The sequence below is a fragment of the Lasioglossum baleicum genome, chromosome 16 (genome assembly GCF_051020765.1).
Source record: "Lasioglossum baleicum chromosome 16, iyLasBale1, whole genome shotgun sequence".
NCBI lineage: Eukaryota > Metazoa > Arthropoda > Insecta > Hymenoptera > Halictidae > Lasioglossum > Lasioglossum baleicum.
Window position 1 is genome coordinate 1,030,770 of NC_134944.1, and position 22,295 is coordinate 1,053,064.

The 22,295-nt window shown below is 42.1% G+C and overlaps 3 protein-coding genes across 8 annotated transcripts; 1 reads left to right on the top strand and 2 right to left on the bottom strand.

Moving 5' to 3' along the window:
• The first annotated feature begins 277 nt into the window (after nt 1–277).
• On the top strand, nt 278–12,987 carry LOC143216711 (uncharacterized). 5 transcript variants are annotated; one of them, XM_076440006.1, is made up of 9 exons: nt 278–786; nt 1,371–1,990; nt 2,755–2,996; nt 3,529–4,374; nt 4,470–4,824; nt 4,890–5,295; nt 5,359–5,630; nt 6,123–6,307; nt 8,797–12,987. In XM_076440006.1, exons 2-9 carry the CDS (start codon nt 1,889–1,891, stop codon nt 8,858–8,860), a joined length of 2,472 nt encoding a protein of 823 aa, XP_076296121.1. In that variant the 5' UTR covers nt 278–786; nt 1,371–1,888; the 3' UTR covers nt 8,861–12,987. The 5 variants fall into 5 exon arrangements, with proteins under 5 accessions (XP_076296121.1, XP_076296123.1, XP_076296122.1 ...); XM_076440008.1 differs by having other exon boundaries at nt 1,416–1,990; XM_076440007.1 differs by having other exon boundaries at nt 278–776.
• On the bottom strand, nt 12,422–14,474 carry LOC143216713 (uncharacterized). Its single transcript, XM_076440013.1, has 2 exons — nt 13,531–14,474; nt 12,422–12,986 (listed from the first exon to the last, which is right to left on the bottom strand). Exons 1-2 carry the CDS (start codon nt 13,540–13,542, stop codon nt 12,696–12,698), a joined length of 303 nt encoding a protein of 100 aa, XP_076296128.1. The 5' UTR covers nt 13,543–14,474; the 3' UTR covers nt 12,422–12,695.
• A 134-nt stretch (nt 14,475–14,608) lies between these two features.
• On the bottom strand, nt 14,609–18,976 carry Papi (tudor and KH domain containing protein papi). Of its 2 annotated transcripts, XM_076440011.1 has the most exons (9): nt 18,648–18,976; nt 18,400–18,531; nt 17,801–18,188; nt 17,306–17,518; nt 16,965–17,128; nt 16,596–16,819; nt 16,244–16,421; nt 15,922–16,170; nt 14,609–15,846 (listed from the first exon to the last, which is right to left on the bottom strand). In XM_076440011.1, the coding sequence occupies exons 1-9, from the start codon at nt 18,798–18,800 to the stop codon at nt 15,616–15,618; spliced, it is 1,932 nt and encodes a 643-aa protein (XP_076296126.1). In that variant the 5' UTR covers nt 18,801–18,976; the 3' UTR covers nt 14,609–15,615. The 2 variants fall into 2 exon arrangements, with proteins under 2 accessions (XP_076296126.1, XP_076296127.1); XM_076440012.1 differs by having other exon boundaries at nt 18,400–18,788.
• Nucleotides 18,977–22,295: the final 3,319 nt, after the last annotated feature.

Below are 22,295 nucleotides of genomic sequence, written 5' to 3' on the forward strand. Positions count from 1 at the left end.
TAATGCTCTCTCTCTCACTCTTTGTACCGCGCGCCGCCATTGTGGGCTTCAACTCGCCCATAAGACGGCGCAGTCTATCTCTATATGTCTATGCTCTATGCATACACTATACAGTGTATGCGCATCATGCGTGAATCGGAATGTACCCTGAGTCAGTGAGTGGTCAGTGAGTTTCCCCTCTAGTTCCATATTGTTCCATATGGAATATGGAATCTCACATTCCTGATTTATCGTGAGATGGAAACGCTCCTTGAACAGTTGGCAGACCTGCTAAACTATATATATGTATTTCCATCCCGTCGTCTGCATTAAAGGGCAAGTGACAGCTCGAGCTGTATTGTTGACATTCGTATGAAAATTTCGTGTCGTTCTTAAAACTAACTTCCCCAATAATCCCCGCTACAACATAAATAAACGTTTCCCGTAAAACACGTAAACCACACCAAACCGGACAATCCTCCCGAATCGTGTAAAGAGAATTCAGGATCAAAAAATGATAATCGGTAGTATACCGCGATATCCAGTTTAATACATTTCAAATACACATAGTGAATTACGTCTATGTACTCGACTGGCTCTCGTGAATCGATCAGTATCGTTCACGGCTCGCAACAATGATTCACGTTCTGTTCCTGTACGTGAAGTGATACGTTCGAAATAGTAAACGATCAAGTGCGTGTGCAACAGAGAATCAATCCGTATGGCGGTACGCGCAGTGTCGCTTTCTAATCAGAGACACCGATAATTAACGTCCTCGTAAATTCCGTGCTAAATATGTAAGAGTTTGTAAGTTCCGTGCTAAATAATTAATTATTCCCCGAAATTATAGGACCCCGATACACAATTATCGTTTAAATGCAAACGAAACAATTATATTTCAGTTCTAATTAATTATTGATTTATATATATTGGTCAGGCCTCCGTTCACACTTTTTAAAAATGAATTAAATTCAAACGAAACAACTACATTTTTATTGATTTACAGTGGTCAAGGCCTCTGCGTTCACATTTTTTTTAAATTAATCGATTTGAAATTGAAATTCAAGGTTTAAAATGATGGAAAAGTATTCACTTTTGGAAGGGGAAACGTGAATTTTATTTCTCGAAATACTGGGTAGCTCGTGCAATTTTTATTAATTTATAAAACGTTAGTTTCGACCGACACCTTTACTATATTTGATTATTTGAACATTTATTATTATTAGACTGCGGATCTTTATGCAAAATAAAAATTGTCTGAATCGATTGCAAGAAATAGAAACAAAGTTGAATGTTGTTTCTTCTTTCTTTCTTCTCTAATTTTGCTATAAACGCATAAAGGTCCGCAGTCTAATCATTATTTATTTGAATATTTGATTATTTTAAAATAGCTTGGAGTGAGAGACAGGAGAAATCATAATTGCATGTCGGTGCAGTTTCCAAAGATTTGAAGCGGTCCGGTTTGTCTGGACGTCCGAAGGAGAGCCGTGAGACGCCATCTTCATGATTTTCGGCGTGAATCGTCGACCAAGTGATACGTCGCTGACGTTTCCGGGCGTGTTTACATCGCGAGCGAGGGTGTCGGAAGCATTCGCATTGTGTTCGGTGCGCGGGAGGTGACGATGGGGTGAGAGAGAGGAGACCTGTCGATTGTTATCGAGGAATTAAAGATTCTGTGCAATGGTGGTCCATCGTCTGTGACGTTGTTCGACTGTGTTGATTAATCTGAGAAGATCGAAGTTGACCGGAGCTCGGAGAATCGATCGATATCTCGAGCGAAATGTGAAATGATCGATCGTAAATCGTAAACTGTAGCGACCGAGAACGGTACAAAGGGAAAAAGAAGTTTCGGCATGACCTGTGGCGGTGCTAAGGACTCGTTGGAACCATCGGGCGGGGAGGAGGAGGCATGGAAGCTGAAGCTGGTCGACAGTCTCACCATCAGGGGCTGCAGCTCACCCTGCCATCCCCGGGAATCCCCGGCCTTGACGTCGTGAGGGCCCTGCACCAGGTTCGATTCACTCTTTTGCGTTCATACGATATTGAATATAAGTCATCGGACACTTTCTTGTCTTCGACGAAATCGTCATTGAGGAACACTTACAGCTTGATTTTGTTTTATTTATTTTGATCAGATATGCGCATGCAGTTTGAGTAAATGTTGGGGTAAAGAGGTTGAGAAATTGTGGGACGGTTGTTCAACGAAATGGTAATTAAAGGATGCAAGCTCCCAGCTTGATTTTATTGTCATATGAAATATTGAAATATTACATATTGAAATATTACATATTGAAATATTACATATTGAAATATTACATATTGAAATATTACATATTGAAATATTGAAATATTAAGCTATTAAAATATTTAAATATTAAGCTATTAAAATATTTAAATATTAAGCTATTCAAATATTTAAATATTAAGCTATTGAAATATTGAAATATTAAGCTATTGAAATATTGAAATATTAAGCTATTAAAATATTGAAATATTAAGCTATTAAAATATTGAAATATTAAGCTATTGAACTATTAGGCTATCGAAATATTAAGCTAGTGAAATATTGAAATATTAAGCTATTAAAATATTGAAATATCAAACTATTGTAATATTGAGCTATTACAATATTGAAATATTAAGCTATTGAAATATTAGGCTATCGAAATATTGAAATATTAAGTTACTAAAATATTGAAAAAATGAAATATTGATTTGCATTTGTGGAATTGATTTGCACAAGGGTAAAATTGATTAGTCGTTTATTCTTTCCAGACTGTGATATCGCTTCGCTCTGCTCTGGACTCCTCGCGAGAAGAGCTGCGTCGTCTTAAGGAGAGCGTCGGTGATTTTTCTGGTGAGAGTTACGTTGATGTGATCGAGAGGCTCGCTCTTGAGAATCACGTCCTTAGGCGAAAGATCCTAAGCAGGAACAGTGAGTTTTCTAGCGATGCTGCCACAAGCCCGCCGCCCCAGGCCCGTCGTCCTTCACCGTTCGCAGTAGAGGACAACAAACAGTGAGTTTCACGCATTTACAACATTCAATTAATTATTCTAACGTTTCCTTCACTTGAGGCACGTTTTCCCATTATTTACTTGCACTGAAACTTCGCACAGATTTTTTATAAATTACTATTCCTTCACGCAATAGGTCCGCGGGTCGGCCGGGCGAGATAAACGACACGTCACTGACGTTTTTCTCAATTTCCTCGATAACCTTTCATTCTATGAGAAAAACTGATAGAACATAAAACACGCAGCTTGTACGGATCTACAGATTTCGTCTAACATACTTTTCGACGCGGTGAATAATTTAGGAGATATTCGCAAAAAGCAATTATTCTAACGTGTATCCGCTCGAACTGAAACTCTGCACAGATTTCATCAATTCTCTATAAAACCGTTTGTTCCACGAGAAAACGTGATAGGACACAAAAGACGCAGCCTGTACGGATCTACAGATTTCGTCTGACATACTTTTCGCCGCGTTGAATAGTTTAGGAGATGTACACTATAACACAATAACTGATTCTTCCCCTGCGCTACCAGTCTGCCGGAGGACAGGAGCGTACCTATGGACGCGTTGGGGGCCAGAGTGGCCAGCGAGGACCCGCCAGAGAAGAACGAAGGGTGCGAGGATCAGGAAGGACCGTCCTCCGATCGCGGGATGGCGAAGGACAACGTGGGAGTGGTTGATCAGGTTGAGACTCGAGTGTGCGAGGTCGTTACTGTTGCGGACGAGGCTGGTTCCGCGTCGATCGATAAACAATTGGAGGATCAAGACCCGACGGTGGTGCAGACCGACCGTTTGGAAGTGCCTGACAGGGATCCGGAGGATGTCAGCTTGAAGTCTGTCTCGGACGGCGATAACTCGGTGTTCAGCGACAACCCGGACACGCAGATGACGCAGCTGCAGCAGCAACAGACTCAGCCGCTCGACCAGCCGAAGGCCAACGACCAATCGGAGAACGAGTCCGAGGAGCTCGACGACATCGAGCTGATATTCACCACGGACGAAACTTGCCGCGACCTTGGCCTGCAGGAGGACCTCGTTTCCATCACGGAGACCGAGTCCTGGCAGCAGCCTGCCAACACCGGGCAACCTGTCCTCTTGAAGTACACTAAATCCGCCGAAGGAGAGTCGCTGGTCTGCAACGGAGAGAAAACCAGCTCCGTCGAGGAAGCCGTGTCCTCGCAGAGCTCCAGCATCGACCGCGAGGAGAGCGTCGATCGATTCGACGAAAGCTCCACCAATAGATTGAACAAAATGTGGTCCCAGTGCTCGGTACTCGTGGAGACTGACATCAGCAAGTGCGGCGTCGTAGAGGAACCCGAACATCCCGCCAGACACGCAGTCAGGAGGAACACTCTGGCTGCCCCTCCCACCGCTTACAGGTATGATCATGTCTTAGCAGTAGAATCTCTTAAAAACGTCTTCAACTGGACGTCGTTCGTCTACTAAAACAGAGACAATGATCGTGTGTTTGCAGACCGATTATCCATCGAGAAGCTCTGGCAGGCAGTCGTCGAAAGAGCGCCGCGGCGCCGTTGAGGCCGGTGATGGACAGGATCAGCGGTGCTAGACGGGAGTCCGGTGCTCAGACGGACATCTCCGCGCTGCCGGCTCATTGGCGTTCGGAGAGTTATCTCGCGCACAAAGTGGCTCACGCGTTCACCACGTTGCCGAGCAAGTTCGCCTTGCCGACCGGCGTCCCCGGAAGACTCCGACTCTCGGACAAGACTCGGGAGGCTAGGCGAGTGATGCTCTCGGACATCAGCTTCACCAGCATGGTGCCAGAGCTGTCCAGAAGCGCCGATCACCTCTGTCATGATCCGCATGTACAGGTAAAACGTCTGCGCGTGAAGTTAACGATTCAAAATCATAGCGCACGTTTCCGTTTCTCTTTCAGACCTGCTTCAACTCCCGTGGCTGCAGTCTCCGCACGCCGGATGTGCACCGCCGCGAGTCGCTAGGTTCTCCAGCGGGGTTCTGGCCTCGCTGCAACCCCGGCACGGGCCTTCCGAGTCCCTGCGACTGTCGCCTTTCCACCGATCTCTATTCCTCGAGGTACCGCGGATCCTTGAGCTCGATCCCATCGCCGGGATTAGAGGTCGTCAGCGGTCCGTCGCGGAGACACTCTTGGCGAGCAACCGCCGCATCCTTCGACACCTGGAGAGTCCCAGTGGCTACTTCCACGCCGAGACCCACTTGGTCCTCGATGCCCTCGTCGCCGACGCACGTGCATCCTCCGGCAACTTCCTCGAAGACTGCCAAAAACGTCCCCAAACGAACGCGATCCAAGGTTACCTTCCAAGGTAGGTTCTCTGAATAATTTTCTGAATAAGCGTGACTGAAATGTGTGTGTACTCGATCCGTAGAATGTCCGATGACGCGAGGGAGCTTGCCCAACTTGCGCTCAGACCTGGTCGGCGGCGATAACAGTGGCGACTCGACCGAATCGTTGATCGACGAGGCCGAAGATTATTTAAGACGAAGCATCGACTCGATGCTGACCGTGTCCAACAGCGGCATCAGCTCCGATTACTGGAGCAAGCAAACTGCCAGGCGGAGACGCGCGAGACGATACTCCGAGCCTGACCTCATCCGCGACTGGCATCCTCCTCAGGATGTCAGACCGTACCTGCCAAAGGTGAGTCTATTCTCCATTCTCAAATCTCTGCTTAACACCAACACGTCTTGCCGTATTTTAACGGGTTACGCTCGTCATGAAGGTTTTAAACAAAGTCTAACAAATATGACTGTTACGCCTTTCTTTTTAAATGAAATCAAATTGGGCCTAGCAGACTAAGATTGGTCCAGCGGGCCCACTCACAATTTTTATTGATATTACGTGGAAAAAAATGGTTTTAGGTTAGTTTTAGGTTGAAAGATAACCCCCTAAAATTTTAAGTCGCTAACCCTTAGTATAAGGTTGATATGAGGGTAAATACCCTTAACTTTATCATTTTCTTCTCGGTTGTTAAGTAAGATATTCAGATTTAAAAAAAAACGAAAATACTTTTTTTTCACCATCGTGATAAAATTATTAAGGGTAGAAAAAATCATTTAATTTTTTAGGGGTGGGAATTGCAAGCAATCCGTTAATTTCCAGTCTGAGAATCGCGTCGACGATTGATTTCAGATCCCGAGGGACATCAAGCTGGATCACCTCGTGAAGGTGATATCATCGGAAGGGAGGGTCCTGCAAGGACGAGTCAGATACGTGGGTCCCGTGCCAGGACACGAAGAGGCTCACGTCGGCGTAGAGTTACCCTACATGAACGGCACCTCCGACGGCACTTTTCACGGTCGAAGATTCTTCGATTGGTGAGTCACGTCAATTTCAAAAAGTTGCATATTCAAAATCGACAGCGTTCGAATATTAGTGGGAGTCACTGTACAGTTATTAACGTTTCGATTCTGGAGGAACACTGGGTACATATACATATACGTGTATCGAGTCGCCCTGGGAAATACGATGCAGATAACAGTTTGAAATGCTGTCGTCGTTCCACGCAGTATTATTCGCCGTATCTTGGCGTGGCTGGCGGGTCTGCGGTTATGAACTTGTCTTCCCCGTGCGTCAAGTCGAAGGCTTCCGTGAATCGAGCCTCTCTGTTTCGTCACAACAAAAACAAGGCCTTCTATCGAGCGAGCTGAGCAGTTCTCGTTAACACAATGCCGTTGCCGCGACTCTGCATCGCGACTGCAGTGAAAATAATAGCAGTGGAGCATTGTACATGCACGTACATGTACATATACAGCAACTCTATATTAATATGCCCAGACATTTTTAATAGGACTGAATAAATTAAAGCGATTGGTTTACTACAAGACGCGAGAACAAAACAATTTTAATTTTAGTTTCTCTCGAATATCTTCGAAGCTACTTACCGCGTCGAAAAACATGTTAGACGAAACCTGTAGACCTGGACAGGCCGCGTCGTTTATGTCCTATCAGTTTTCTTCGTAGAACAAACGGTTTTCAAGATAACTGAGAAAATGTCGGACCAAAATCCAAAACGATGCACTACTAAAATAATGAATTGTTTTTCTAGAATATCTTCTAAACTATTGACCGCGTTGGAAAATATGTTAGACGAAACCTGTAGACCTCGACAGGCCGCGTCGTTTTGGTCATATTGCTTTTTTTCGTAGAACAAACGGCTTTCGAGAAAATTGAGAAAAACGACGCAGTTCAAATGGATTAAACTTTAAAATCATTCATAAGATCGTTTTTCTCGAATATCTTCTAAACTATTAGTCGCTTCGAAAAGTATGTTGGACAAAACCTGTAGATCCGGACAGGCCTCTTCTTTTATGTCCTATCACTTTTTTTTGTACAACAAACGGTTTCCGAAAAAAGACGATGTTTACCATGTTTGATGAGAATTTGGATCAATCTTCGCTGCGTCCCTCAAAGTTTTTTCGGAAATTCGGTTCATTTCGGAGCAATTTCTCGAAGAATTTCTTTTCGCAACGTGTGGCAGGCTAGTTGCTCTAACTTCTCACAAAAGTAAAAATTGTACGGTTCAATATTTAAAAAGTTGTCGGTGTTTGCGTCCTGGCAGCGTTTCTTCCACGTCTCAATTAAATCGGCACCACGTTCCTCGGCTTTCCCGAATCCGACCGACGTATTTAATTTCGTAATTGCCTCGCGTTTTCGAGGTAATAGGCCGCGCGGCACAGGGCTGCGTGACAAAAGCAATTTCGCCCCGCGATAAACTCTCGTCTCGAACTCGCGCGTGCACCTGCATCTACTTGCATGGTGTGTGCGCCGCACCTACAGGCTGATTCAAACTAACTGTGCCACCTAAATTCCTTGGGAACTATCTGCTACATCACTCCGACATAAATCAAATTTTATTCGATCAAATTCCTTATTTTTCCCTTAATATACACTCTTTTTTGTTAGTAATGTTTGATAAATAGAAACTGTAAACAAAATATCTAAACACTATATTATACTATTATACTAACGAAGTACTAAACACTAACCACTACTATCAGGTCATTAAGTATGAAAATTGACAAATGAAACACTACACACATTTGTCAAGTTTCATACTTAATGACCCGATACGTTTCCACCGTTCTTGATAATTCAGGTGGCACGGTTTAACTGAATCAGCCTGTACATGCAGCGTGCAAGCCATTAGCTGTAATGTGGAGCTGCCTTTCGTGGAAGAATGCAAAGCTCCCTATGAACTCCGCTCGATAACACTATGTTACTTTCGAAGACCATTGTTTTACATTGTTTATAGTTTTACTCTTCCGAAGCTATTTGCTACCAGTTATTTATATAACAAACACTGATCTTATTTACAGGCGCTTTTATGAATGTGTAATTAAAGTGAAAAGGTTTCTGTACATTGAGAAAAATCGAAAAACCAGTTTTTCGCCCATTTTCCCTATTTATTGACAATTAAATATTCTGAAAAAAATCTGACACATTTCGGATACTAAGCCACATATTAGGTATCATTTTCAGATTTTTCCGTTGCAAACTATGGTAGTAAAAAATGAAAAACACGAAAAAAATCGAAAAAATGCAGATTTCATATAAAAGTAGGTCTCGTACCACTTCAGAATTAATTCAGCAATGAGATATTATCAAAAGTATTATGCTCAATTTTTTTCAGATTTTTGTGAGTGGTGCAACAATGTTGGAAAAAATAAAAACCACTTTTTTCGGGGTTTTTCCTAAGTTACACTTAAGTTGAAGAACATTGGAAATATTTGTATTCTGTCTTTATTTTCAATTTCAATTTTAAATATTATTGCTCAAAATAATGGTGCGACATTTTCTGTTTCAGCGATCCGGACCGAGCGATTTTCGTGCCGTTCAAGAAGGTGATCCTAGCGTGGTGCACCACCTGACCCGCACCGCCTAGCACCCTGACGACTCCTCAAATTCTGTTATCCCAGTACACGATGTGAACGGAAACAGAAAACAGCGCTGAGTGTGTAATGCAACGCGATCCTCTATGATTTCCACGGGTATGTGATTATTATACGATTCCTTTGCGAAACCATCCGACACTGAGCTGTATGTATTATAAGTTCTCGAACGACAGAGACTAGTGGGACTACAGTCTCCTCTAGAATGAATCTCGTGAATATTCGTTTCGATCTATCCAACCGTACTATGTATTCGCTTAAACGTTGCTTGGACGACTGATCTGACAGATCGAACGCAACTTGTGATAAATCTTCTATACGTTAAGTTGATCGATTTTTTACGTTCACGAAGGATGCTATTGGACATTCGGCTGCACTGCACCTTGGAGAACCCTGATCTATCCCTTTTTCTTGCGCGACCCTGTAGATTCACTCGGAATTTACTCGTTCGAAAGTTATCAGCGTTTAAACGCTGAAAATCAACTTCAAACGCTCGTAACTTTCGAACCAGTGAATCCCTAACATTGCAACTTGGATTCTCGGCATTTCCTCGCCGAAATCTACAAGATTACATTTAAAAAAGGTACAACTTTCTGGTTCGCTCAGCTTTAACACTCGTAACTTTCGAACCAGTGAATTCCTAACATTGAAACTTGCATTTTTCGACTTCTCTCGTCAGAATCTGCGAAAATACAAGATTTAAAAAAGGCAAAAATTCCTGGTTCCCCACAGTGCAGTTTCGCCCGAATTAAAAATGGATTTTTAGCAATTTTCGCGTGAAAATGAGGGGCTGGGGAAACAACTGAAGACTAAAAAAGCTTAGCCTGCTTTTTCAGCGGACGCTGGTGGGGGTCTTTTCCGAATTCAGACGAAACAACTCGAGCACTGACTCGAATTGTTGAACGTGCTGTAGAACAATTGCTGTACATAAACCTCGCGCATATACGCACTTGTTGCATAATATATTTTGATGGTAAAAGCCGCGCGCAAAAGTCGTCGTGACACGTTCCTTTGTGTAAAGAGAAGAAAAGGATACATATTATGCATGTATGTATATTTATTGTGAAACGGTGTTAAGCATTTAAGAGGCTATAGAGCAACCTGTACAATTTCAAACTGTGTATATCTTAATCGCTGTGACGAAACATATTTAAACGCGCGTCTCTGTGTTCGTGTCTTCGTGCAAACATGTAAACGGACATGGTTGCAGCTCGAGAATACGCAATGTAATACGCGTTCTAGCTGTTAGTGTTAATCAGTGTAGGTGTCTTCGTCTTAACAGGTCCTAGAGAGGCTGGAGAGTTCGACAGGTTAGGGAAGAACCGGAACGTTATGTTATATTTGCGAAGATTGTCGCGAGATTTCTGTGAAGTCCAGTTTAAGTTCGGTCGCACTTGGGAACACTATGTCGCGATCCTTTGCGAAGCTTCGTTCAAATCTGCGCCTTGGGAAACCGGAAATTCTTCCCTTTTTCTTGCGCAGTCCTGTATAAATCCAAGTTTCAAGGTTAGGAATTCACTGGTTCGAAAGTTGTCAGTATTTCAAGTAGGTTTCCAGCGGATTTTATGCATTTATGACTAAAATGGATGGATGTAATTTCTCTAATCTCGATTTCAGTGTCTTATAATCGACAAAGTAAATTTTTATTCCACATAAAGATCCGCAGTCTACTGATAACTATCGGACCAGTGAATCCTAACCTTAAAACTTGAATTTTCGTGCAAGAAAAAGGCGAAAATTCTGGTTCCCTAAGTTGCAGCGCAGTCCGGAATTCGTGTCGGAAAGCTTGAACCTCCGAACGTTAGAATTCTTGTAAGATCGCAGCTGTTTCGTTTAGAAATGATACAGAGGTGTGGATCCACCCGTAGGACGGACGACCATTACTTTTTATACACCCTGTACATGTATATGCGCGCGGAGGTGATGGACGCGAACGAGTGGCGCACAGTGTGTAAATTTGACCTAACTCCATTCAAAATCAAAGAACTTTCGATAGAAATGAGGTAGAGCGATGAATTTTTTTAAAATTAAAGCTGAAACTTTGCAGAATATGAAAAAAATAGGGAGATTACAGTATGAACGAATTTTCTCAAGGTTAAAAACCGTTCGTACCGTAATCTCGCTATTTTTCCCATATTCTGCAAAGTTTCAGCTTTAATTTAAAAAAAAATTCATCGCTCTACCTCATTTCTATCGAAAGTTCTTTGATTTTGAATCGAGTTAGGTCAAATTTACCCACTGTGTGGCAGTGTGTGGCGTTTCTAACGCCTTTCGAAGCAGATGATAACTAGACTCCGGATTTGATGCATTTCTAACAAAAATAAGCAAGCGCAATTTGAAACAGTGAAAATATTACAATAAAAGACTTTTTAAGAGTGTTAATATATTATTTTCACCGCATTAAAATTATTAATGAAGAATATAAATTTATATTTAGCTCCTGCATTTCGCAATTGATGCACAAATTTCTTACTTTGCATAATCCTCCGGAGTCTACTGATAACGATCGAACGTCTATTGTACTCGCTGATTAATATATATATATATAGGAACGAGAATGAAACACGGAGCGACCCGAAAATATTACTATGTGACCTGAAACGCTATCGAGAGAGTTCTAATCCTAAGTTAACAATAGATATCTTGTGTGCGGTCTTAGTAACGGCGATCACGAGCAATGAATTCAAGAGATATTTTTCGTGTCAGGAGCATGAATCCAGCGGCAACCATATTTGATATTCTCGACTAAACTATATTTTAAACTGGATGTAACTATGTTGCAGCAATAAATGGTTCTAAACGATGATACGTTCTCCTACATCCTGTACGTGGAGGATCGCTAATTTCTGCGAAGCGCTAACTTCAAACACAGCTGCCACAGGTAAAAAATTGTCGCAGCGAGTTCATGGGGTACTCAATCGAGTCGGCAGAATCTCTGCTTCAATCTGACGTTCGGATCATGTTATTACGATCATTTCTCGTCGAGATACAGCGAGTTAAAGGAAAAATGGAAATTGTGCATTTTTCAAGCATATTTTCAGAAACACCTGGCATATCGAAATGTTAATGAAATTGGAAAAACAAAAAGAGTGCCTTGAAGAGAAAGAAACGCTCTTTCTATTGCTTGTTTGCACAAGATTCTACGATAATTGTTTCCCTTTCTGGAGCCAGTTAAAGTTAAAAAGCCCATATTTACTTCAACGTTGAATAACTCGAATAAAAAAAATCGCATGATATTCAATAACCACACAATTTACACAGGAAAGATAGCCCTTCGCAATGATATTAACACGATGTATCAAAAAAATTTGTTGCTCCCCGTGTGATGTTCCAAAGTTGCATAAAATTTTTGTTAACCGTCAATGTTGTCTTCATCTCGCTATAACTTTGTGAAAAACGAACATAGCAACAATTTGAAACAGAGCATGTGAAACTAGAGGTTTCGGGCTTTCAAACCATTGTTCAACGATATCGATACGGCAATTTTTGATGGAGTTATGATCAGGTAAAGTGGGACCAATTTTAATTCTTTTGAGGAAGTGTAGGCAGAGAGAGAGAGAGAGAGAGAGAGAGAGAGAGAGAGAGAGAGAGTGTGAGAGAGAGAGTGTACTTCACTGCCTATTACTTGCGAGTGCAGCGATAGCAATCTCGTCGAGGTGAGCATCATTCCTATCGGCGCATTCGGTAATTGAAACCAGGAATCACGAATCACGGAATCTTTAAATGGAGATCGAATGTTCGGCACGCTCTTCCAATTGATTTACATCGGATTCGAGCGTGGTCTTTTCGCGTCCGCAATCAATTCCTCGAACCGTCAATGGTGCGCTGGGTAATCGGCGTACCAACTGAACGCCCCGTTCGAGCCGGTGTATCCGCCGAAATCCACGTAATCCAGAACAGGATTGTTAACGGACCTGTCCAGACGTGGACTCTCCGAGTCGTCCCGATGATTGCTGGGTATCGGCGCGTAACCCTCGGATTGCCGAGCGATCCTCGTCGTGGCCGGACTCAGCTCGATCACGTCAATCCCGTCCACAGGTATGGCGATGTAACGACGGCCCGCCGCAGCATCGTAGACGCCACACAAAAGAATCAATGTTACAGTCTGAAATAGCGTCACAGCAAGATTTAACGCATCGTTGCCGGCCAAGTCGGCCATTCAAGGGGACGAGACCCTTTCGCGCGAATCTTTACGTGCCAAAAGAACATACTGTGCAAAATTTCATCCCTGTATCTCGATCGGGAGGGTAGTTATGGCGTAAAATCGAAAAATCAGTTTTTCACCTGTTTTCCCTAGTTCACGATGTTTAGAAATTCCGAGAAAAATCTGACGCACGTCGAGCACCCAAATTCATACTCTCCAATCCGTTTCAGAGTTGCCAATTGAAAATCCTGCTCGTGAAAAATTAAAAACCTCGAAAAAATCGCTAAAATCAGTTTTTCACCTGTTATACCTAGTTAACGATGTTTAGAAATTCCGAGAAAAATCTGACACGCGTCGAGCACCTAAATACATACTCTCCAATAAGTTTCAGATTTGCCAATTGAAAATTCTGCTCGTGAAAAATTAAAAACCTCGAAAAAATCGCAAAAATGCAGATTTTAAACGTAGTGTGATACGTCGAAATGAGGAAAAAGACGAAATTTACCAAAGAATTCATGATCGAAGCACTCGCAACCACCGGTAGATCAGATACTCGTCAAACTGTGGAGCGTAAACCGTGTCTCCAACGTTTTATACGGTCTCGCTCGGCCGCAGCTTTCTCGTCGGCACTTTTTCCACTTAATAATTACTTTATTCCAGACCGATTGTCGTAGAACCGTCGCGACCGCGGCGATTGGCTACGCTCGTTCTCATTAATTTCCGTACTGTGTTTCGATCAAGAATTATTTGAATTTCTCAAGTGGAGGTCACTTCCAAAGGTCATACTATAGTAGGTCGCTGAACTCGTCTTTGAACCAGCAATAACCTTGATTTCCTGTCGAGAAAAAATAGTTTCCTCAATTTTATATGTTTCAATACGTAGCTGACTAAATACTGACTCGCTCTCGTTCGAAACATTTTTTTCTCAGACTCTCGGAAGTACCTGAAAAGTTAGATAACCATTCGTCGAGAGTGTCGGAAGTACAATTAATTTGTTCAGGTACTCACTGTTCCAGCGCAGCAGCTCTCTACATCGTCCCTTCCGCTTCCTCCGCATCTTCAGGGGCCTTGTTCTCGCTTTCTTGCGGTCGTTCGATCGGTTCCGGCTTTTACTCGTCGGCAAGAACCTCCGAAAAATCGTTCTGCTCGCGTCAAGTGAAAGGAAACGATGATTTAGGGTTCCGTTACAGGCTGACGGGCCAACAGTGGAGAGAGCGAACGATTTCGTTCTTCTAAATAAAAATCCAGTCTCCGTCCTCGCAGGTTTCTTCGCATATCGGCAAGCTGACAATTTCCACTTCCGATTAGGCTTGGCGAGAACCATCGACGCTAACGTTGCTCTCGTTAATAAAACGTTATTAATCACTTCCGAACGTAATAGAGCCTTTCGAATTTCGAAACGTTATTAATTACCTGTGAAAGTAACAAAGCCTTCTTCGTTTTTCGCAACATCACTTTTTGTTGCTCGTTTCTCGCCAGCCTGATCGCCTGGCGGCGAATGTCCTAGCGTTTACCAAACTAGTAAAAAGCTAGACTACGAACTACCGAAGCAGTTTAGCTCTAGTCTGTTGAGCAACAAGTCGTAGAACAGCATCGATCTTTTATTTTACAAAAAAATATACATCTCCACAGGTTCTTCCTGCGTTTCTTAAACTGTTAAATACTTGCGCCTATAACTAGTGCGGTGTTTACGACAAGCCTAACACGAAACCGTTTAAAATGCAACGTCTCGTTCGGTGTGGAGCATGTTCCTGCGCGCACATGTGTCCCATTTAAGTTTAAGTATGTATTCGTTAGGTATAAAAAAGATTTGTCCGTATAAAACACGCTTCAACGATTTTCAATACTCTATACAATCTATATACGTATTTCGTGATAGAAAAATAGGAGATTCCCGACCTGAGAAATGTTCGAACTACACATAACACCGTCGTATCATAAAATCGACTCTCGCACAGCTCTGAGAACACGTGTTCCTTCTAACGATAATAAACGGAACGAAGTAGTGAAAATAATGTATAAAATAAATCTTTCTGTCTTGTAACAATAAATAATAGAAACTCGTGTCCCACCAGCTTCCCAAGTTACCGTCAGATTGACTTCGAGAATCTTTACCGGGATACGTTAACATTATCGAAGCACGAGGAACTAAATATCGCTGTTACCAGTACTTGCGTTACTTCGTTAGAGCCACTACCGAGCTTTGCTCAACCTCGTAAGCGAAACAAGAGAAATATAAATCGAGAAAGTACTCGTGTCGACCGGAGGCAAGCTTATAAAGAACCAAAATGAAATTCTACGCGCGCGTAGCTGTTGGAAAGACCCTAATAACAGTTGCTACAAATGTTAACGGATTGTAACGGATTTTAAGAGAAGCGAAGCCTGCGTTCAATTCGATTGCGACGGAAAAATAAAACCTCTACGGCACTGTTCGCACGCCTCGAGACTTCTCTGTAATATTGGGATTGGTGTTTGGGAAACGAAGAATACGCGAGACGAAAAGATAAGGCACAATCTTGCAGACACCGGTCGAGTTGCTCTCTACTTCGACGAAGATACAGCGACTATCAGATATTTGGAGAAAGTAGATTCACCCCAGTTCTAGGTCGTTCAGGTCGTCGGAGAGATCGCTCTCGTAGCCAGCAGGGGCGATCCGGCCCACGTTCTTCAGCTTATAAGATGAATTGTGGGATTTACTGTACCGGTCTCCGCTGCTTCCGTTCCGCAAGTAGTCGCCACTGCCATTCTCTCGATGAGCTTCCTCCTTCTCGTTCCTCACCGGTGTCACGAGGTCGATTTCTTCGATCAGGACGATGGGCTTCTGTGAAACATTAAAGACACCCACTGGAACTTCGTTTCTTTGTTCTGAAATGAATGGAAACGAATCAACGCTCACCTTCGGCGTGGCCATAGATATTTCCTCCACTGACGTTTCGAGCTCCGTTGTGCAGTTCAACGTTTCTGACAGTATCTCGATACTCGAGTCAGCCATCTCCTGTGAAATTTTCGCTGGACTCCTCGTCGGAGTCTTCTTTTCTACGGACGCTGCTGACGAAGGACGTGACGTGGGGCGACTAGATAACAACAGAGGCTCCACCGCGTCCGCGAGACCCTCGTTTATCAGCTCCAAAGCGACGTTAATATCCTGTGGAAATTCCAAGAAACATCTTCAGTGAAACAATGAAAAGGGATTTTGTTCCTTCGCTGTCTCTAAATACCTTATCGTCGCTTCTGTCGAAAAGATCGAGACAGTAGACCGTCACTTCACGCTTGGAGCCTCCGTAGCTGCGAGTGCGATCCTTGTATCCCGCGATCTTAGCCACGAGCACGTTCCACTGAGCCAGCCAAGTCAGCTCCGCGAACTTGTCGCACGCCTGAATGCTCCATTCGCCCTCCCTATGTCGACAGAAAGTACAGCGGAACGATTATCATCAGCTTCTCCAACCAAAAAACGCATCGACGCGAAATAGTGTTGTATAAAGCTCGAGTCTTTGAAGCTCCAGAGCTCAGTCTTAAAGAGTTCTTATATAGAAATATAGTCTTTAAACGTCGCGAAGCGTTAAAGCTCACCTCGGTTTAACGTTATTCAAACAACACTCCATCGCCTGCGCGCGCAAGCTCACGAAGTCCATTCGGAGCTCCAGGACGTTGTCCAGCTCGATCACATCGTGGTCTCCGTAATCCATGAAGAAGACCTCGCACTCTCCATCACCGTGCGCAACCGAGATCACGTTAGCCCTGTACCACTGTTCGTCGTAATTGAACTTCGCTGCGCACACTTGTCCCGGCTTGATCTAAAACAGAACAATACCGATATACAATTTAGAAAGAACTGCTCGCGGAACATTACTATCTGTTTCAAAGTGTTACACGCATTTTAATCTTGTCGCCGACAGTATTTGTCGAAGCGAAGATTGCCGACGCAGCGTGTACACTTACATCTTTCAGTTTGTGTAATTTACGGTGGTCTTCGTTGTCATAATACGCCGTCATTTCAGATACTAACTTGTCCAGAGCCGTGGTTCCACGGCCAACAATTTGGACCCAAAACTTCGAGGGACTGTCCATTGCGGACACGTACACTTCCATCGTGCCGTCGGTGCCTGAAATCAATTTATACGATCTACAATTACGTGTACATACTATGCGAATCTACCTCCAAGTGCGACAACTAACTCTTGAACAAATTAGAAGTGCTCGAATCATACATTCGACACGCATTAAACTGCGAACACTTCTGTATTGATAATTCTAGGAATATTTGCAGTATCGCTGCGAACCTTGCAGCGACAGGGATTCGGTGGACTGCGAGGACTCGGTCGTTTGAACGGGCAGCTTCGACGCAGAGGTTTCCAATTTGGAACACGACTTCTTCCTCGCAGCATCCTCGTCCGCATTCTCCTCCCTAAACTCTCGAACCTTCTCCTCGATCTGCGACAAAACAGCAGCGATCTCCTCGGCAGTTCCTTTTATTATAATCCTCCTCTCGGCATCTACAGCAAATCAGTAAAACGCTGTCGTTAATATTGACTTGAAAAGAAAGTACATAGCGTTTTCAAATTAAGAATCAAAGATAAAATTAAGGTATTTATTCAATAACACGAGAAAAGTTACCTCGAGAATGGCAAATAGCAATAGAACAGAATGGAAAATATGTTATTGAATAAATATCTGAATTTCAGCTCTCAATTTTAATTTACAAACGCTATTAACTTTCGTTCCGACCCAATATTTTACAAAGATAGAATCACAAAGAGGTTCGATTTAATAATTACTTTGCGCGTAAGGAGCGTGGCCACCTTCTGCGATTACTTTTACGCGTGGATACGCCGGATACCTTCCCAGCACTCTGGCGCACACCTTGTATGGTACGTATGTCTCGTACGTTTCGATAATAGGCTGATTTGCGATTATGGATCTGATTACTTCCTGAGCCAGCTGCGTGTTCTCGTAAGGTCCTCTTATGATGCATATACGCATAGGGCATTCGAGGTTGTCTTCCTTGAAATTTATCTGCGTTCCTGTCTTGTTTTGCACATCCTTTATTACAGATCCGCCTCTTCCAATGATGGCAGGCACGAATTGCCTGGGTACCTCACACTCTATCGAAACTCTCTTTGGAATGTCTACGTGATTCCTCCTGGAAATCGACTCTTCTTCATCCTGTTGAGTCAAAGGATTAATCGAATTAAAATGCATAACTGTAACGGTACAAAAGTCTACGACGAAAGCTGAAATTTGGTATGCAGTATGTTTTTATCCCGGAGATCCTTCGGGATTAATTGCTAAAATCAAATTAATGGCGTACCTGCAGAAATGAATAATTTCAACGGGAATTAAGCTAAGTATATATATATAGTATGAAATAATTTACCTTCTTGTATAACAAGTATATCACAGCGATGCTGACGCTCGTTAGGGAAACGCCGAGCAAAATCGGCAGAGTGAATTGTTGCGGCGACCACTTCATTTTCACGCTTCGATTTAAATACGTGTGTCTAAAATTCTAAAACATGGAACATGCTTTCGCGTTGTTATCACTGGAATGTTTCATAACCTCGAATACGCGTTTTCTGTAAATCGCATATACTGCGGCGTACGAAAAGCACGATGAAATATTACGGTTTTCAGGAATCTTCGTTGAAATAGGTAGTTTCTTGCAAGTTTCTTGGTCCGCAAATATTGTGTTTGAGCGCAAATCGGAACTATATTCCTGCCAACTGTGTAACGTAACTTGCAAACAGCGACGAGATATTGCGCACTTTTCGCACGCATGCGCGACCTCGGTCATGCCGCCTAAATTCGCAATTTGAAAAATGAATGTACAATATGTGTATGTCAATGAAATATTAATAATAATTTATCAAAGATTCGTAGCCGCTTGTCCCGTCGTCTCGTCCTGGATTGTTTTATGGCAGTTTCCCACATTTCCCAGTACCGTGGAAGCGCACGACAGTGATGCCAGAATCGGGGACGCGAGGACGCTTCCCCTCCAGCACAGGTTCCCCCTCTCTGACGGACCGTCCTCGCCGTAGCTTCTGCTGCGCACGCGCTACACACGAACGTACTTCTACTCTGCCCGTGTGAGTGCATGCTCGATTGCACACGCGCTACACAAACAAGCGTACCTCTACCATGTCCGTGTGACTACCTGCTCGACCGAACGCGTCGGCGACGCGTTCCTTCGATTTTCACTTCACCAATTTTCATGTTGCCGAAGTGTCGGAAGCACGAGTCGGAAAGTCGGGATCTGGAGACGGCGCGCATTTGAATCCCGGGACGGCGCGGCGCGGCGCGGTGCACATTTTGCTATAACTTTTGATCTAAAAAAGATATCGAAGCGAAATTTGGACTAAATTTAAAAAAAAAAACCGGGTTTAATGGTTAATCCTAAAATATGTTTTGTATTTCTTAAAAAATTTTTCTCGTTGATTTTTAAAGTTAAGGTAGTCCAGAAGGCCCCCAACACAAATTGATTTTTAGTCGAACCATGCTCAATAAACAATTACGAAAAAATTTATAAATATTAATTAAAATTAAATAAAAATTAAAATATTATAAATTATGCAGACATGTTTAAAAAAATTGAAAATCTCGAAACATTCGAAGAAAATGCATATTTCGTATTGAACTTTTCGAGATACCAGTTTTATAAAAATTCATTAGTCCGATATTATTGAAACAATTGTCCTTAATTTTTCTCAGAATTTTTTATAAATTGTATCGTTGTTAAAAAATCAAAATCAATTTTTTCGATATTTCTTTGTTGATGTATTATGTAATACTGAATATTTTTATAATCAGAAACATAATGTACAGACTTGATAATGCAATATAAAATATTTTATTTACGTTATATTTCAATATACATATGTGCATCACTCCTAACAATTTTGGTAATCACATAATTATTGTAACGACATTTTACATATATCAGGTCGTTAAGTATGAAACTAGACAAATAAAACACAAATTTCAAACACATTTGTCAAGTTTCATACATCTCCGGTTACGAAAATCGATTTTAAATGGTCCCTGCCTTTCTGTAACATAACAAAAAAAAAATAATTAGTTAAAGTCATGATTGCAAAGTATAGAATAAAATATTAATGTATAACTTTATAGTATAGTTTATACTTATCTTTTCTTTGAAGTCATTCACTTGAATCTGCTAATATTGATTTTACGTTGTCCAGAAAGTCCACTCCAGCTGACACACACGCGATTTTGAATGGGCCTCTGCCTTTCTATAGCATAAAAAACACATAGTTAAAGTTATAATTATACAAAGTACACAATGAAATATTAATGTAATCATATACTTATCTTTTTTCTTTCAAGTCATTCTTGAATCTGCTAATATTGATTTTACGTTACCGCGATTTTAAATGGTCATCTGTCTTTCTACAACATAAAAAAAACACATAGTTAAAGTTATAAGTACAAAGTACTTACAGAATGAAATATTAATGTAACGATACACTTCGCTTTTCTTTGAAGTCATTCTTGAATCTGCTATTTCATTACCGCTGACACCCACGCGTTGCTATATTCAAAGAAAAAGTAGACCTAATTAAAATCGTAATTCTAATTGCAATCTTGTAGGACTCAATATAAATAGTAACGTATACTTACCTTTTTTCATCGATGAATATGGTCACTCACTAAAATAAATTCCTAATAAGATAAAAAAATGTTAAAAACCCATTAAAAAGTATTAAAAACGCGACAAAGAAACTGGAGGCTGTTTACTATAATAATAATAATAATAATAATAATAGTATTTTATTTCCCATTTCGGGGTACAAACGCGGACCTCCGCTCCGCTTACAAACTTCACCTTCCTTATCTCTTCATTCTTAACTTAAATTTACACTTAAACGCGAGAGAGAGAGAGAGAGCACACCGTTCACTCATTCCTCACACATTCTTCTTCACTCCTGAGAGGGAGATTTTCTTCGTTCAAGAGTAAGTTGCTTGAGAAGAATCCCCATGTCATTACAATGCCATGCGTGTGTCATTCTGCAGCACTGGCAGCAAGTGCTGCTTGTGCTACACTTCCAACGGAGTGTGACGAATTGCTTCGTGGCGTCCCTTCGTTTATACATAGCAGCCCTAAACGGACTGCTATTTATCGCCAATTTCAGGAGAGTTATGAGAACTGTCCTTTGAAAATTCTCAAATTATCGGACACACGCTGGCTTTCTAGGCATCTGACTGTGGTACAATTTTTAGAAACTTGGGACGTTTCAGTCAAATTTTTCAACGAGTACAGCTTTTCGGAAGGCTCGGCAGCTGCTAGGAGATTTTCTTCGCTCCTGAGCAGATATGACATCAAAGGATATTTCTTCTTTTTGGAAAATGTCCTTGATGCTATGAATAGTTTTAACGCCTCCTTCCAAAGTAGGAAAACGTTGGTGCAGGAGTTACAACCGTCTTCAGCAAGGTTGCTTCGATTTTTTTTGAAAAGGTTTTTAAAACCAGCGCTTTTAGATTGGCTTAGCGAGGTGAGGGCGATAGATTTCTCGTTGGAATCAAATCAAGTTCCACTAGATCAAGTGGAGTTTGGTTCCAGATGCCACGATTATTTGGAAGAGGCAGTTAGGGATGGAATGGCGGAAGTTGAGGTGTCCACCTTAAAGAAAAATTGCTTAAGGTTTTATGTGACCTTATGCAATGAACTGAGAAATCGTCTTCCTCATGACGATATTTTCCTCAGACAATTGACGGTCTTCAAATCGCCCGATTCCCTATTCAACAGCGACAGAGATTTAACTTTTCAAAATCTCGTAGCTGTCGCTAATAAATTAGGGAATTGGAGTGCCGTAGATCTACAAAAAGAGTGGGACTTTTTGTACTACGGCACTTTCCGGTCGCAGAGGGACCAATGGTCGAATCTGTCTTTTGACGATATGTGGGTAGACATTTGTAACCAAACAGACCCGAATCATGTTCTTCGTTTCCCCCTTTTAACTTCTCTAATAAACACGGTCAGATGTCTTCCGCACTCGAATGCCGAGGCCGAGCGAATTTTCTCTTTGCTTCCCGACATAAAATCTCGAAAAAGGAATAAAATAGGCGCTGGCCTATTAAATTCCATGTGTGTGGTGCGCACATCCTTGAAAGCTAGACAGGAGTCTAGTCGCACCATGTCTGTCGATGACAGACATTTGTCCCTTATGTCGGGAAAGCATTATATGAAAATTCATCGCCCTCGCAAAGTTATAAACAATTAACTTTGCACTCGTTTACGAACTAGTGAGGTCGTGT

Bases quoted from the DNA above. Each gene is read 5' to 3' on its own strand.
- LOC143216711 (XM_076440006.1), top strand. From the start codon at position 1,889: ATGGAAGCTGAAGCTGGTCGACAGTCTCACCATCAGGGGCTGCAGCTC. The intron at 5,631-6,122 runs GTGAGTCTATTC...GATTGATTTCAG, and splicing joins TCAGACCGTACCTGCCAAAG to ATCCCGAGGGACATCAAGCT. The intron at 6,308-8,796 runs GTGAGTCACGTC...TTTCTGTTTCAG, and splicing joins GGTCGAAGATTCTTCGATTG to CGATCCGGACCGAGCGATTT.
- Papi (XM_076440011.1), bottom strand. From the start codon at position 18,800: ATGCGTGCGAAAAGTGCGCAATATCTCGTCGCTGTTTGCAAGTTACGT. The intron at 16,422-16,595 runs GTGAGCTTTAAC...CTGTCGACATAG, and splicing joins TTGAATAACGTTAAACCGAG to GGAGGGCGAATGGAGCATTC. The intron at 16,171-16,243 runs GTATTTAGAGAC...GAATTTCCACAG, and splicing joins TCGACAGAAGCGACGATAAG to GATATTAACGTCGCTTTGGA.